General features: G+C 50.2%; 1 protein-coding gene across 1 annotated transcript in view; it reads left to right on the top strand.

Annotated features, from left to right (window-relative positions):
* Positions 1-16,264, top strand: part of PDGFRB (platelet derived growth factor receptor beta) — a 42,675-nt gene extending 26,411 nt beyond the window's left edge. Inside the window, exons 16-23 of the mRNA XM_032772136.2 lie at positions 1,767-1,933; positions 2,185-2,303; positions 3,342-3,464; positions 7,367-7,478; positions 7,812-7,911; positions 8,029-8,134; positions 9,986-10,224; positions 10,841-16,264. Coding sequence (XP_032628027.1) covers positions 1,767-1,933; positions 2,185-2,303; positions 3,342-3,464; positions 7,367-7,478; positions 7,812-7,911; positions 8,029-8,134; positions 9,986-10,224; positions 10,841-10,994 — 1,120 coding nt within the window. The 3' untranslated portion in view covers positions 10,995-16,264. The remainder of the gene's footprint in view (positions 1-1,766; positions 1,934-2,184; positions 2,304-3,341; positions 3,465-7,366; positions 7,479-7,811; positions 7,912-8,028; positions 8,135-9,985; positions 10,225-10,840) is intronic.
* Positions 16,265-17,101: the final 837 nt, after the last annotated feature.

Here is a 17,101-nt window from a genome sequence, read left to right as displayed (position 1 = left end):
CACCCCAGTCCCCTCCTGCACCCCAAACCCCTTATCCCTGGCCCCACCCCAGAGCCTGCAACCCCAGCTGGAGTCCTCACCCCCACACACACACCTGAACCCCTGCCCCAGCCTGGAACCCTCTGCCATACCCTGAACTCCTCATTTCTGGCCCCACGCAGAGCCCATACCCCCTGCACCCCAACCCCCTGCCCAGAGGCCTCTCCCACACCCCAAAACCCTCAGTCCCAGTCCCACCCCAGAGCTGCACCTCCAGCCAGAGCCATCACCCCCCTCCCACACTCCAACCCTCTGCCCCAGTCTGGTGAAAGTGAGTGAGGGTAGGGGAGAGTGAATGATGGCGGGAGGGGGAAGGGAGCAAGCAGAGGCGGAGCTTCGGAGAAGGGGTGGGGCTTCGGGAAAGGGACAGGGCTGCAGTGTTCGGTTTTGTGTGATTAGAAAGTTAGCAACCCTACAATTGATAGTTACTATTTAGGCAGTTAGGCCCAAAAGGAGACCTCAAGTTTTGTGTACAGGGTTACCATAGTAGCACAGGCAAATGGATAATTAGATATGCACCATCACCTCATTTGCACACTGTGATGGGGTCTGTCGGGCCTTCTCTGCTGCCTGCTAGAGGCTTTGGGTCCTGACAGTCTGGCCCAGATCTTCAAAGTCTCTGGACTCTTTTGCTTAAGGAAAACCTGCTCAGGGTCAGACTACCAATGAGACTTAGTCCTCCCGAGGCCTAGAAGGGCCATGAGGAGACACTGACCAATAGGGAGCCAGCAGGCCAGTTAAGAAGGCTTGCCTGTGGCTGAACTGGGCAGTGCTGAGTGAGAGAGGGACAGAAGAGGAAGTTCTTAGTACCAGCCCAGAATACTAGGGGTGGGGAGGCAGGGCAGCTCAAGGGCTTGGCTTCTACTTAAACACTGTAACTAAGCAGTCATCTCTTGTGTTTACTAGTTTAAAGGCACAGAGCCAATCTTGAGTTTGGTTTAGCATTAACCATTTGAAGACTGCGCTCACAGCAAGGGGTGTTTTGCTTCAGCGGAGCTGCCCACCTACACACAGGCATGCAAGAATAAGCAGGCAAATTTGCACATGCTTCTGCATACAGACCGCAGGCCTCCCTCTAAGGACCCCGTGCGTCTGCACCAATGTGAGTTGCCTCCCCGTCCAAAAGCTCACGTGGGAAAAAATGCAGGCAACAAATTGCAGGTGTGCTTAGAGAGGCTGGGCTCAGGCCTTGTAGGAAATGTGGCCCAGTGGTTAACTAAAGAATGTGGATTTTAAAAACTCAGTATAGCGTGGCTCCTGCCACCTCTCCTGAAAGAAGAAGGCAGTTCAATCTGCAGAGTCATTCATTCCTAGTGCTTTCAAAGGTACCAGCACTCCCCCTAGCCTTACCTGGGGTGGACTCCTCTCCTGTGGAGAGAAAAGGAAATTCAGAGTCAGATTTTTGCCCTTAGGCATGTGCAGATATGTGCATACAGTTGTGCACACCTCAGATATGCAACAGATTTCCAAGGTGCATGTGGAAAAGGGGCATTTGCTCACATGTGGCCATGCAAGTGCCAGTACCTGCTTCGTGCATCAGAATTTGCACCCACAACTCAGGCCTGAGCAATGATACGTGTGCCATTGTCCATGCCTTACGTTTGGAATTCTGGCCCTCCGTAACCACAGTCCCTGAAATTAAGCCTCGCTTCTCTGAATCTGAAATCCACTCCAACCTTTCTCTTACACTATCTGTTCTGAATGGTTTCTTTGCTTCCCCATTCCAGCCTCACCTCCTTCTCTGTCGAAAGCGACGGGGGCTACATGGATATGAGCAAAGATGACTCCCTGGACTACGTTCCCATGTCTGATATGAAGGGAGAGATCAAGTATGCTGACATTGAGTCTTCCAACTACGGCACCCCCTATGAGCTGGACAGCTATTCCCCCTCAGGTAACGGGAGTCTCTAGAAGGGAGGAAGATGGTGTTCATGACAGAGTGACTGGTTTCCTTCGCTTTAGGAGCTGGTTGGGATGTGAGCTGATTCCCCCAGGGTCTGCTGAGCCAGAACAGCTGGCACAGTTTCTCCTACACTGAGGCTCTGTGGAGGCCTGAAAAACCCCAGACCAGCTTCTGTTCCCACCGACGCAAGCCCCAGCTTAACCTGTGTAGTAACAGCCGTTGTGCCTTTTTCCTCCCTCCAGCTCCCGAAAGGACGGACCGCGTGACCCTGATAAACGAGTCCCCACTCCTCAGCTACACAGACCTGGTTGGGTTTAGTTTCCAGGTGGCCAACGGGATGGAGTTCCTTGCATCCAAAAACGTACGTGTGCCGAGTCTCCAGGTGGGTTTGGCGGGAGTCGGCTCTGAAAGGGAAGAAATCAAAGCTCCTTCTTGGTGTGTGACACGAAAGCCCTCTTGACCAGCCAAACCTTCAGTTGGGCTTCACCAGGAGCCGACTCTGCCTCTTTGACAATGCTGCCTCCCTCAGGAGAGAACAGGCCTTTGCATCAAATAGCCACTGTCCATCTTGACTTGCTGGCACTGTCCTGGGGCCTGTGTGGCTATACTACATGTTAAAATAGGTCTGGCTCCAATCAGGCCAAGCACTGCCTTCCAAACCCCCAGCCTGCAGCCCCTGAGAGCCACTGTCTGCGTGCTGTCTGGTTTCCTTTCCTCAGAGCCAGCCTAAGCATCCTCACCAGAGGCCAGTGCTGTGCCAAAGAACAAACAGCCATCACTAGCACACTCACAGCCTAAAGGCTTCTGGAAACAGATGCGTATGTGGGTATTAAAGCTGAACTGCCAATGAGGAGAGAGCTCCCAGGGTCTCCAAGGCTAATTCGACTGGCTGAGTTTAGGTCAATTGTCAGTGTAACCAAAGCTCTATTGTTTGTTAGGAAAAGTATATAGCTGGGGTGTGACAGCAATGGGGACAGCCCTAGGGAGAAGCCCAGAGTGACATTTCTGGTGCCCCCATGAGACAGGCGGGTCTCCCAGTCCCTTTCACGTGCCTGGCCAGGCAGCTTGCATTAAATGAGATGCCAGGAATATCAACTGTCCGTGCTTCAGTGATGGATTGATACTGCAGGAACGTTTTTTCTTTGCTGGTGCCAGTGCAATGCCTGAGCAAACCCAGTGAGCATGCTATGCCCGGGGTACATGAAGACGTAATCCAGGCTGGCCTAATCCTGCTGCTCCTAGACTCCAACTGTCCATCTCCAGTCTGCATCATTGCTCGTTTTGCTGATCTCTAGGGGGGGTTGCTCTGGTACCATGACAACCTTTGTGGCACCTTCTGTTGCTGGGGTTCTGTGGCCCAGGTCCCCCATCTAATGGCACCCTGTCTCCTCCCCTACAGTGTGTGCACCGAGACCTGGCAGCAAGAAATGTCCTCATCTGCGAGGGGAAGCTGGTGAAGATTTGTGACTTTGGCCTGGCCAGAGATATCATGAGGGATTCCAACTACATCTCCAAAGGCAGTGTGAGTCAGGGACCCAGGTCCCCTCTCTTCCTGCCCCGTTCCAGCAGGCACACACACACACCTTGTTCTACCAGGTGGGAATTCTCTTCCCAAGGATGGGAGCAGAACTCTCACCTGACTCCCTTGATCCTCTCTGCCTCCCCAAATAGTCCAAACAGTCTATTATCCTGACAATAAATCATAGAATCATAGAACTGGAAGGGACCTCGAGAGATCATCTAGTCCAGTCCCCTGCACTCACCCAGCTCTGACAGGTATTTGTTAAAAATCCCCAATGATGGAGATTGTACAACCTCCCTAGGCAATTTATTCCAGGGCTTAATCACTCTTACAGGAAGTCTTTCCTCATGTCCAACCTAAACTGCCCTTGTTGCAATTTAAGCCCATTGTTTTTGTCCTATCCTCAGCGATTAAGAACAACAATTTTTCTCCCTCCTGCTTGTAACAATCTTTTAGGTACTTGAAAACTGTTATCATGTTCCCTCTCAGTCTCCTCTTCTCCAACTAAACAAACCCAATTTTTTCAATCTTCCCTCAGAGGTCATGTTTTCTAGACCTTTAATCATATTTGTTGCTCTTCTCTGGACTTTCTCCAGTTTGTCCACATCTTTCCTGAAATGTGGCTCCCAGAACTGGACACAATACTCCAGCTGAGGCCTAATCAGGCAGAGTAGAGCGGAAGAATTACTTCTCGTGTCTTGCTTACTCCTGCTAATACATCCCAGAATGAGGTTTGCTTTTTTTCAACAGTTGATTCATATTTAGCTTGTGATCCACTATGGCCCTCAGATCCATTTCCGCAGTACTCCTACCTAGGCAGTTGTTTCCCGTTTTGTATGTGTGCAACTGATTGTTCCTTCCTAAGTGGAGCACTTGGCATTTGTCCTTATTGAATGTCATCCTATTTACTTCAAACCATTTCTCCAGTTTGTCCAGATCATTTGAATTTTAATCCTATCCTCCAAAGCACCTGCAAGCCTGCCTAGCTTGGTATCATCCACAAACTTTATAAGTGTACTCTCTATGCCATTATCTAAATCACTGATTTAAGATATTGAACTTAACCAGACCCAGAACCAACACTCATTATGCCCTTCCAGCATGACTGTGACCCACTGATAACTACTCTCTGGGAATGATTTTCCAACCAGTTATGTACCCACTTTATAGTAGCTGATCTGGGTTGCATTTCCCTCGTTTGTTTATGAGAAGGTCATGCCTTACTAACGTCAAGATATATCACATATGCTGCTTCCTCCCCCATCCACAAGGCTTGTTACCCTGTCAAAGAAAGCTATCAGGTTGGTTTGACACAATTTGTTCTTGACAAATCTATGCTGATTGTTATCACCTTATTATCTCCTAGGTGTTTGCAAATTGATTGCTTAATTATTTGCTCCATTATCTTTCCGGGTACAGAAGCTGACTGGTCTGTAATTCCCCAGGTTGTCCTTATTATATATGGGCACTATATTTGCCCTTTTCCAGTCTTCTGGAATGTCTCCCATTTTCCATGACTTTTCAAAGATAATTGCTTATGGCTCAGATATCTCCTCAGTCAGCTCCTTGAATATTCCCCTGCCTCTGAAATGGCAACAAGTGCTAAGGGTAATTAGTGCCATTTGCATCCCACTTCTCAGCGTGCTTTGCCTTGCGCTGTTACATAGTGGTTAGACTAGATAGGTGGGGAACTGTCCCCAACAACCACGGAGGAGGGGGAGCTGGGAGGGAGAATAGGGGGAGATTTCCCTCTGCCCCCCTTTACCCCTCTTACTTTAACCCCAGCTTTACCTCTAATGGAACCACATGAATGTGCTTTCTAGGGTCCTATGCAAGAACTTAGAAAACAGCACTAGTAACCGCCCATGAATACAGCACCTTTTGTTCAAGGACCCCAGAACACGGGACCACCCCCACCCTATCCCTGTGCGGCTAGTCGCTCTGAACCATCCTTCAGATTGAGAGGCTGGGGCTCAGAGAGTCAAAACTGCATCACCATGAGTCACTTGCAGAGCTGGGGATGGGATCCGGATCTTCCGACTCCCAGGCCCCTGCTCTAACCACTAGACCACACAGAAAGAGGAAGCGCTTTTCTGCAGGCTCACGTGTGAGTGCTTTCAAGGAAGGAGATTCGGGCCTTTCAGATCAAAAAGGGCCCCAGGTTCCAACGAGCATCCTCCAGGATGTTCTCTTTGTTTTAAATTCCAATAGATGAGGCAATGCTGGGGGAAGATGAATAATCCCTACCCCATCACATCAGCAGTTCTCAAAGAGCTTTACTAAAGAGGTCAGTGTTATTACCTCACTTTACAGATGGGGAAACTGAGGCACAGAGAGAAGAAGGGACTTGCCCAGGGTCACTCAGCAGGTGAGTGGCAGAGCTGGGGCTAGAACCTAGGTCCTGAGTGCTAGTGCAGGGGTTGAGCCACCAGACCACACTGGAACCGTGGCAGGGCTCCTCTGTTCCACTCTCCTTCTTTTGCTGAATCACTGCCAACCAGGCAAAGCTGGGAGTGGAGAGCTCGGCAGGGGTAGGTGAGCTGCCCTCGTTGCTTGGAAGCCAGAAGCAGCCAGTGTAACGTAGGAGCCTTGGCCACCCACTCAGTTCATGGGCAGGGGGCAAGGCCCCATCCTTTCCCCCTCCACAGCAGGGCTGGGGCTTTCCAATCTAGCTTTGCTGCCACTGCTGTTCCTGATAAAATAGGAAATGAAACCAGGCCCCTTCGCAATCCTTCCTGGGGATTATTTTTGATACCAGTTGCGCAAGGAAATCCACATCCAGCACAGGGCACCACGCAGCTGAAGCTGCACGCAAGCTGACAGAGCCAGGCGAATTTCAGTGCAGCACAAGCAGGGCCGGATTGGGCCAAAGACAGGAAACACAGAGAGAAGAGGAGTAGGATCTCTATCTTGGTCCCCTCTTCCTGGCTTCTTAGAAATCTCCAGTCAGGTCCTGTTCCGTCAGATCTATTCATAGTAGGGTGACCAGACAGCAAGTGTGAAAAATCGGGACAGAGGATGGTGGGTAACAGGAGCCTATATAAGAAAAAGATCCAAAAATTGGGACTGTCCCTATCAATTCGGGACATCTGGTCACCCTAATTCATAGTGATGCACATTTGCCAGGTTTCAAACATCCAGCTTAGACTGGGATGGGTGGAGAGTCACCCTGTGACTGCATTTCAGTGGTCTGGGGTCAGCTGAGTCAGTAGACTCTGTTGAAGGCTGGGTGTCCATGTCGCAAAAGCCTCCATTGCAGCAATCAGGCTTGTTGGCTGAAATGAGAATGGATGTAGAAACTGAGCTGGAGCCTGACCTGAGAAGGCAGCTTTTCCTGGTCAGAGCTGAGGTGCACTGGAGAGCAAACGTGAGGGACGCTCGTGTTGCAGCTGCGCTGCGGGACACTGGGGCCTTCTATCCCCAGGCTGCCATTTTGGCTCCTTTCAGCAGCTGCAGGTCTGTCTCAGAAAGCCAATAGCCATTTGGCCAGGCTGGTGTAGTGGCACAGCAGGAGAACTCAGCCCTGGAAGGGAGGTGGCTTTGCTGGGCCAGAACCTCTCCATGATGGTGTGAGTGGGGGAGAGACATCAGCAGGGGGACAGCAAGTGTCAGTGCTGAGTGGAACTGTGAAGGGGACTGCAGTTCTCCATGTCCCATCTGACAAGGGTCAGTGTAACACCCTGCTCTGGGAAATGGGACTCAAGGCCCTAAGGGAAACAGTTGATGCAAAGTGCTTGAGAGTTGCTCCAAGGAGCTCTCCTCAGCCTTTGTAAACTGGGCTCCCTGGAGAGTCAAGGGGAAGGTGTCCAACTTCCCTGCTTATTGGTGCAGAAGTGAGCTGTCCCCAGGGGCTTGGCTGACTCATGGGCCTAACCCATTCCTGCTTTGTCTCATCCTCACAGACCTTCCTGCCTTTGAAATGGATGGCACCTGAGAGCATCTTCAACAACCTCTACACAACCTTGAGTGATGTGTGGTCTTTTGGGATCCTCCTCTGGGAGATATTCACTCTGGGTAAGTTCCCTGAGAATCACCTTCCTTCAATAGAACACAACCTACCTTCCAGGACCACACAGGTCCCACAGGACTTGTCCCTGAATCTCCCTCCAGTCCCACCGTGGGAGAAAGATACCCATCCCTGAGTCGCGTCCTACCCATGCCAGGAGTGGTCCTCTGTGACAGAGCCTTGTCCTATCACACACTGACTCACACAGGACTGGAAATGAAGGTGGAGTAGGAATGGTGAACAGACGGGAAGGAGGGTGTTGCTGGTGTCATAACAACAACACTGACAGTGTGGTGGAGCCTCCCGTTAGCTTGGTTTCTAGCTCTTCTTTCTCCTCCTAGGTGGGACTCCATACCCTGAACTACCCATGAATGAGCAGTTCTACAATGCCATCAAATGTGGCTATCGAATGTCTAAACCCACCCATGCTTCCAACGAGATGTAAGTGTTCACCGTGCACATTTGCACTAGCCACATCTCCTCAAACTGGCTCCATCACCCCTTCCGCCATCTAATTCTCTGCGGTGTCCTTGTCCCCCCCGCCCCAAATCTCTTCAGTTATGACATCATGCAGAAATGTTGGGAAGAGAAGTTTGAGATAAGACCTTCCTTCTCTCAGCTGGTGGTACTTATGGGGAACCTCCTGGCAGATGGATACAAGAAGGTATGTCCTAGGAATGCTTTGTTGGGAATGTGGGGAGGAGACTACTATAGAGGAAGGAGGCTCCAGTGGTTAGCGTACTAGCCTGGGGCTTGGGAGACGGGTTCAAGTCCCTGCTCTGTCAGACTTCTTGTGTGACCTTGGGCAATGAGTTTCTCTGTGCCGCAGTTCCCCATCTATAAAATGGGAAGAATAGCACCGCCCTATTTCATAGGGGTGAGGATAAATACATTAAAGATTATGAGGTGTTCTGATGCTATAGTAATGTGGGACATGTAAGCACCTTAGTTAGATATACCACAGGCATTTCTTCCTTTGTCTAAATTAAATATAACCTATCCTTGAAATATACAGAGTCTGTATGAGAAATGAGCCCCATTTTACAGCCAAACATATCTGATACTTGATGATACATCTTTCAGATGAGCTGGAGAACTGAGGCTCTGACAAATTCTGATCTATAAGATCCCTAGGTATTTTGGGGAGGGAAAGGGGTGTTAATCCCATTCTCCAGCATAGGCGTCGACTCTGTGGGTGCTCTGGGGCTGGAGCACCCACAGGGAAAAACTCACTGGCAGCCAAGCTCCCCTCTTCCCCTGAGCATGCCACGTCCACGCTCCTCTCCCTATCTCCTAGCACTTCCCTCCTGGCCGCCACCAAACAGCTATTTAGCAGCGTTAGCACACTCTGAGCGAAGAGCAGGAACATGGCTTGCTCAGGGGAGGATGTGGAGAAGAGGCAGGGTGGAGATTTGGGGAAGGAGTTGGAATGGGGGCAGCCTTGGGCCGGGGACCTTGGGGAAGGGGTTGAAATGGGGGCAGGGCCCCATGGAAGGGGTGGAGTGGAGGCGGGGGCAGGGGAGATGGGGGTTGAGCACACAGGGAAAGAGGGGAAGTCGGCACCTATGTTTTCCAGGGCATATGCCAACTCAAGCAATTACATTCGGGCGATGTAAATCCTTCTTGCAGTTCAAACTGGACACAGAACTCTTCTGCACTTCCTGCCCTAAATGCTGTGTGCAGTTAAACATTTGCCATTTCTCAGAGGTGGCTGGACTTTGGTGTATAGTTTGTATGAGATTTGGTAAAGCGCTTCGGGCTCTTTCGGAGTCAGTGGTGAAAATGAAATGTTAACAGTTTAATTCATAAGGCCTGAAATAAATTTGCTGGTCAATTTAGAGAAAAAAATGAAAAGTGACACTGTTTCCAGCAATTTGCTATAAAGATCAATTTGCCGTAGGAAAAAAATCAGCAGCCTTTTGTAAAGTGACATTTCCCAGCATGGCTAGGCATATTGGTAATACCCAGAGTGGCCTGGATACACAAAAGAAGAGGGACAAGTGTCAGGTGTGAGCATTGTCTAGTTGTTGACACCCAGGATTGGGGCTCAGGAGATCTGAGTTCTGTTCCTGGCTCTTACCCAGTGTTCTCGGGTCACTACATTCCACGTGCTTCCCCAATTGTCCAGCCATCCACGGGCGTGCCTCAGATTTTGGACACAAAAGGCCTGGTTCTCCTCGCACTCACACAGACATAGAGCACAATGGAGAACAGCAGTATTACCCCGATAGCTCAGGTGGCTCACCCAGAAATGGAGCCGCTCAGTGGATGCTTGGAAATCAGCCTCCTCTCTCCCAGGGCTGCCCTGAGGGCTTCATTAATTCTTGTCTGGGAAGCACCGAGCGATCCTGCAGTGGAGGGCACTGTAGCTGTGCACCGTGTGGTGCTTCCTGTGGGAACAGAGCCCAGACCCTGTAGTTTCTCTTTATATGCCTGAGGATGCTGGCTTGACTGTGGTTAGCGCAACCTCCTCTCACCTACCTCATTTCTTTTGTAACCTGCCCCGCGGGAGCAGAGGTACCAACAGGTCGAGGAAGAGTTCCTGAAGAGCGACCACCCTGCTGTTCTGCGCACAAGGCCCAGAATCCCCGGGGTCAGCAACGCCGGGCTCACCCACAGCTCCGGCACCGGAAGTGTCCTCTATACAGCCGTGCAGCAGGATGGAGGGGACAACGATTACATCATCCCCCTTCCTGACCCCAAGCCCGACGGAATCGACGACGCCCCTCAGGAGGCTTCAGTCAGCCGGGCCAGGTAGCAAACACAGGCCTCTTCATGCTTCCCCCGAATCTGATCTCTGTCACCACTGATTGTCCTGAGACCTAAACAACAAATGTTTCACACAACAAAAGTGGAAGCAGGAGGGTGTGGTCAGGTAGAAGGGGGTCAGGGCTGGGGGAGGCGGAACAGGTAAAGCAGCTCCAGGATCAGCTCCCTTCACTCTCAGGATCCTTAAATCTACCCACAGCCTGGCCTTTCCCTTCACAGCTGCCCAGTTCTATCTGCACTGCCCGCTGGCATTCAAGGTCCTCACGCCATGCTGGGCTGGGGGCCCAGGGAGAGGCTGGACAGCACATTGTTATGTATACACAGCAGGTAGCGTTCCAGGTGTGCACAGCCCGGGGGGGCGTTGATGGCTGCACCGTGTGCACATGATGGGGGTGAATTTAAGTTCCATTTTGTCAATCGTTCTGTGGGAGTTGGAGCCTAAGATGGAGGATGGCACTGGGCCACTGTGGGGCATAGGTAGTAACTCCTCGTGCCACAAGAGAGCCAGCCATGTCTCCCCTAGCAAGTGGGGCCCTTGCTTGGGACATCAGCACTTACAGACAGCACATTTATTTCTCTCCTTTCTCTCCTCCCCCTTTAGTTCTACTCTGAACGAAGTGAACACAGCGTCCACAATATCCTGTGACAGCCCCCTGGACCTACAGCAGGAAGGGGAACAGGAGGAACCTGAACCAAAGTCGGGCTGCCAGGAGCCAAGCCCAGGGCACCACGACATGGAAGAGAGTTTTCTGTAGAAGGGGCAGGGCTGATGCTACCCCACACCCTACCAGTGAGACCATCTGGGGGGCAGCCAGACTTGGTGGAGAACCTGGATGGGTGCTTCTTTATCCCACCCTCCATCTCACCTCCCAGCACAACGTGGACCATAGAGGCACCTTTCCCCTCCCCCAGCCTCACTGCCACACTCCACCCCATTGATCAAGCTACTGAGACGAGGCGGGTTCTCCTCACAGACAAACCTCTTCTCCCCACAGTGACGTCTGCAGTGCTCCCAGACCAAGGGGCAGGGCTCCAGTGGGTCTCCAGAGGAAACGCTGCCGTTCACTCCATTTGTTTTGATATCCCAGCCTCTTTCCTGCACCCCGGTGCAACAGGTGGCTCTGAATTGCAGTGTCCATCTGGACCGAAGCTGCCTTTTTGATATTCTGCGTATCTACCACGCTGTGGTACAACTGCCGTACGTGGCTGGGCTGGACAGACAGATTCCTTGCAGCTCCCTGGTGGGGTGTCGGGAAGCTGATAGGCCAGGCCACAGTCACTAGAAAACAGGATCATACTGACTGGATTCTCTCTCAAGCACAACAGAGCTATTACAGCTGCAGAGGAGAAATGAGCCATGCAGAATCCAGTCACGTTCTTCCCCTCTTGTCCTCTCCAGCCTTTCTGAGAGGAATGCGGCACCACAAGCACAGTGGTATAGGTATTAGCGCTCTTTTCCTCCACCCCCAAGGAGGTGTCATAGGCTGACCCTCTTTCTGGGTTCCTAAGGGCCTACCAGGAATCAGGGATGCTCTGATAATGACTCTGCTGTGGCAGCAGCAGCACATTCCAGCGTTATCTTCCTCTGTGTGGACTCTAAGCCTAGATAGTCTCCATATCACTCATTGAAAGGGAACAAATAAGATCTCTTAATTCACTAGCCAGGGCCAGTATAGGAACAATGGCTATTCATTGATCCCCTAGTGCCACAGAACCTATCTCACCTGCTGGGAAAATCTCTCAGCCCAGCTGGCTCCCGAAACTTTGTTTTATCTTTGGGAAGCGGTGATATGAAGTTGATGTTACTTTGTTCATACGAGTTCCCCTTTCCGTGCCGTCTGGGTCCCTCACGTGAATTGCAGTCTCTTGCCCTAGGTGAGTAACCAGGCTGCATAAACACAAGCCCAGGCGGTCCAGGGACATCGAGAGAGAGAGAGAGGTTGTGAAGTCATCTAAGAGCTGTATAGGATTTATGGTCCTGCCACTTAAGTCTTTTTGACTGTACAAATACATGGGGGGGAAACCAATTTTTAAACAACAAGCAGCATTTGTGTTTGCCAGGAGTAACCGTTCTCATGCTGACAGGATCCATGGAGCCTTGCAGGCTGGTACATTTTGGGACCCAAGCAGAGGAGGAAGGATCAGGCTGTCGGATGGGAAGTGGGTCTAAGACAGGGACTTTCTCTTAGAAAGTGGAATGCAAAATGGAAATGCTGGAGACCCCTTGTCTTGCATCAAACCCCTCCTCTACCCCATTGGCAGGGCTGTGACCTGTAGCACTCTGAGCTTCCACTCATTATTCGAAGAGTTAAACCAGGTGGAAAACAAGGAAACCATGAAAACTTCCCAAAACAGGAAGGTTATGACAATGTCTTCAGCTTGGAAACCAGCATTTTCTGCCTTTTGAATAGCATCAAATTGCTTAGCACCCTTTTCCTCCGCACACGCAGCTCCTTCTAGCTCATCCACTTCCCTGTCCCTCTCACACGCACGGTGGCTGTGCTCTTATTAACAGAGACGGTTGGAAATGTTCAAATTTTCAATGACGTTTTTTGTGGAGGTTTGTCGGCCAGTTTATAGAGCCGTCTAAAACTGTCCACCGAAAAGCATTGACAATTTTGGTGAGTTTTCCAATCAGCTCTCATTAACGGTGACATATTTGTAAAGTTAAATCAAGAGGAACAGGTACCTGTGGCAGGGGGGTTATGTTTTTAATAAAATGTGAAAGCTAAATGTAGCACTGTTAGTGGTAGCCAGCCAAGTGCTACTGCAATACTGAAAACCGTGGCCAGGGGCATTTCTCTATTTCCTGCAAGTATAGTCAGATTTCTCATATCCCATCCTCCTCAGGAATCATTCTGTGAATGGCAACTCTTTTCCTACACACGCATCCTCTTGATCATAGTGCGAGATCCATGTTCAGTGGCCATGACTCAAGAAATGCCCCAAACCACAGGGAAACAAGAAAACATAGACCCTCGGGGGTAGCCCACCTTTCCTCGGTTTCTTAGGTGCTCTGTAGGGCAAAAGCCACCACAACTTCAGCCAGGTGAAGGGATACTTTTCTTATCAACTTCCGTGGAAGGGATATTGCTTTTATCAAATAGTGTTGTGCTTTTGTCCCAGATTTCTAAAACCTCTCAATCTGGGTGGATTTAATAGATCCCCTCTCTGGTCAGAGCCTTTATCTGCCAGGGCAGATTTCTCTTTTTATGGTGTCCCATGCTACTACTTGAAATAGAACCTGTGATTTAAAGAACCCATTAGCTCCCGCCCGCACACCAGCCCTAAGCAAAATTTAGCTGTACAAATCTGACCTTGTGAATCTGGGGCTAGGGGAAGTCTGGCAAAGGTGTGCTGGTGCTGAACACTGTCTGGCTACTTCCAGCCCCTTGTGGGCTTGACATGAACAGTTTGATTTGCCTTCCGGTCCGCTGGGCTGGAAAACTTTTTGATTTCACCTCCTGCTGCGAGCATGCAGTGACTCGCTGCCTTGTGTCCGAGTGAGACACCCACTCGGATAAGGGGAGACAGTGCTGACCAGGTGAGCCTCCCCCAACCTGAGTCCAGCTGGGTAGCCTCAGTAACACCAAGAAGAGAAAACCCTTTTCAAAGAAAGGAGTCTGCTTGTTTGAATTCCCCACCAGCCAATGGATACAATGGTGGCAGCTCCATGGCCAAAGTACACCTACCACCTTACAGTTGCCAGAAGAAATTATGTGGCCAAAACCTGCCAGGGGTTAAGGTTCACACCCTCTCTCTCTCTCTTTCTCTTTGCTTCTGAACTCGCCACCCGGATCCATCAGACTTCTGGGGACAACAAATGTTTTAACCCATCTGTTGCCATCAGTTTTGTAGCCATAATTTGTCCTGAAGGGAACCGATTCCTCTAGGGTTTTTATTTTATATTGTTACTATTTGTTTGTTTTTAGTGTTGGGGGTGGGTCCAGACTAAACCCCTTTTCCAAAGACCCCAAATGATGGAGTCTCCAAAACCCCAAAAGGGAACCCAGTGCTGCAGTTTGGGCCCATCCCTGGTATATTTTTTTAACCCCTATTTTAATCTGCAGTCATTACAAAGTTATCTGCTCCAATATATGCACTTTCCTCCTGCCAGTCACAATTTCTGCGGGTCCAGGGGTCTTGCTACACTACAGTGTCTCTCTCCATATTTAAGATGCTTCTCAGACTGACATGTTTGACTATTTAATGTTTGTCATTTTTGGTTGGGTGGGTTTTATGTAAGGAGAGTCGTGTTTAGTGTTTTGCGTCGCATTATAAAGTCTGGAGCACAGTGGACTTTACTTGGAACTGAGCTGTCTCTATTCACCCCTGCGGGGACCAGCAGGTCCTTGGTGCAGTCGGAGCAGTGAGATGGGAGCTAAACGTGCAGTGGCAAGAAGCAATCAGTAGAAAGTTGGCCAAACTGATGTTAAAGACGCACCTAATTTAGGATTGCCAACTCTCTGGGTGGTACAGCACCAACAGGCAGGGAGTATCCAGCGTACTTGATGAGTGTCGGATGCAGATCCTGTGGAACGCCATGTTATGTCAGTACACAATCCTGGACTAAGCAGGGGACAGATATCTCATAGCTGTATCATTTTGGGAGAGATTTGCCATATCCCAAGCACCGGGGAGGGAGGGGATCCCTTCCTTGTTCCACTGCTCAGAGGTTAGAAAAAGAACTAGACTAGCATATCATTAGTCCATCTCCTCCCAGCCATGCAGGGTTGTTCCCTACAGGATTCCTGCTTCAGCTGACTTTTAACTTGACCCTTTCCCTTGCCTCATAGCAAGCCAGGTGGCAGTCCCAGAACAGGTGGGGAGCGAAGAGTGACTGGCCAGCTGCTCCCACTCTTCTCCCATAAAGAGAGGGGGAATTTAAAGAGAGAGAGCGTTATTCTGACCCTTCATCTTCCCCCACATCAATTGATGCCAATCCCAGCTTTTCCAGTTTTTGCAAAGGGGTTAAAATATTGGCATAGGCTCACACAACTGCCATACACACACATGCAGGGTACCAGGGAAATGCTCTCCTTTCCCCCACTTAAGACAATGCTAAGAGAGTGGTTGGCTCCTAACCCTGCCCTACAGCGCTGGCGACCCTAAATACAACAGAGTGGTTTATCTGCCATGTTTCTATTCAGACAGCAGAAGGGCAACTGATCTGCAGCTTTTACATCACATTGCTGCAGGTGGCAACTCTGTTCCATGACCCATGGGACCAAGCTGCTGCGGCCCCTGGATTTCCAGGCCTGTATGGACACTTGCTTAGGTCAAGCCTATCAGAAACCTGGGCTGATTCAGACAGGTCACTGACACAAGCCTAACACAGCATGTCTCAGTGACGTGGCAGCAGCTGGGAATGTAACATATTGGGAAGGGGGAGAACCATTAATGAAATTCTGCCCAGTGAAATCAAACTGCAGTGAAATGAGCCACCCATCCCCATAGCATGTCTCCTGGGCTGCTCCTCCCCTCACTTTCAAGCCTTGTTATAGGCTCAGCAGCTTCCTTCCTACTTGCAGTCATTTCAGACCTAGCACATCTCTAGTTGCTCTAACCTTTGTTTCAACCTTCTGTGTTTCTGAAGGTATTCAATGGGTAAGAGACAAAGTGTGAAGCACCAGGTCAGAACCGACGCAGGACATCTGACACAGGCTGTCTCTTTGGTCATGCCCTGGGCTTCAAGTGACAGGGCCGGAACAGAAAGGAACACCCTGCAGGGAAGGGACAGGGGATTAGGAAGCAGGTCATCTTGAGCCGTGATTGCCTGATGGAGAGTTAAATGAAAGAGAAATCACATCTTTTGCTTGGAGCCACTCAGCAGTGCCATTTTTAAAGGTGAAGTTACACTGATGCTGGTACTCTGCTCACGCAACCTTGCAGTCATGATCACCTCCACGCCTTATAGACAGGGAATGGTGGAGAGGGGCCTGCCCGCCAAGCAGATTATCAGTCTCAACCCATTGGTTTCTCTCTATGGTACTTTTCTGGGCCCCATTACGGGAGTATCTGTGCGCCTCACTAGTCTTTAGTGTATTTGTCCTCACAGCACCCGTGTGGGTCAGGCAGTCCTTGTATAGGCACTCCACCGAAGGGAACTGATGCCCAGAGAGGCTAAGTGATTTGTCCAAGGTCACACAAGTGATAGAGCAGGGAAATGCACCCAGGACTCCCAAGTCAGCACCCTCCCCACTGGACCAGTTAAATGGAATTCCCAGTTTCCCTTGGAGGAGCAACCCCTGCACTCAGACACGCCAGTGTAAATCTGCAGTGCCCGAGCGCAGGCACGCAGGAGTTCTAGGTTTGCTCCTGGGTTACTGTGAGAAGAGCTTGGCCAGACGTGATTCATTCCCTCTAGACTTGGGGGATGAATGAAATTGAGGAGCCAAGCAGTGGGAGGGCACATGACACAGGGGACTGGTCTGTCTCACACACACACCCCCGCCCCGTTTGCTGTTTCCCTCTTTATAGACTGCACTACCAATTCCAATGCATTAGTGAGTTTGCGGATTGATTTCTCTCCTCTCAGCCCCTCCCTCACCCTCGTACGGTACAATATGGCTAATCTGTTCGGATTGCACCTTTTTATAGCATGTTATTAGGCCTGTGTGGAATCTCTGAACAGAACAGCGCCTGTATTTGCATTCTTCCTATTAACCTCTCCTAAGCCATCATGAGGGCAAGACACGGAACTGCGTTCAAACTAAGGTACCAAAGAGTTAACTTTATCCTAGGTTTACAAATGTATTTGTAGAGCTCTTATTAGCCACATTTATACCAGTGAGATATTATTTTTTATGCTGTAAACTTTATATACATGTTTTTAAGGAAAGATTTTAAAATTAAAGGTGTT

The sequence above is a fragment of the Chelonoidis abingdonii genome, chromosome 7 (assembly GCF_003597395.2).
Source record: "Chelonoidis abingdonii isolate Lonesome George chromosome 7, CheloAbing_2.0, whole genome shotgun sequence".
Classification (NCBI taxonomy): Eukaryota; Metazoa; Chordata; order Testudines; family Testudinidae; genus Chelonoidis; species Chelonoidis abingdonii.
The sequence above is the reverse complement of the archived record's forward strand: the minus strand, read 5'-3'. Positions and strand labels throughout refer to the sequence as shown.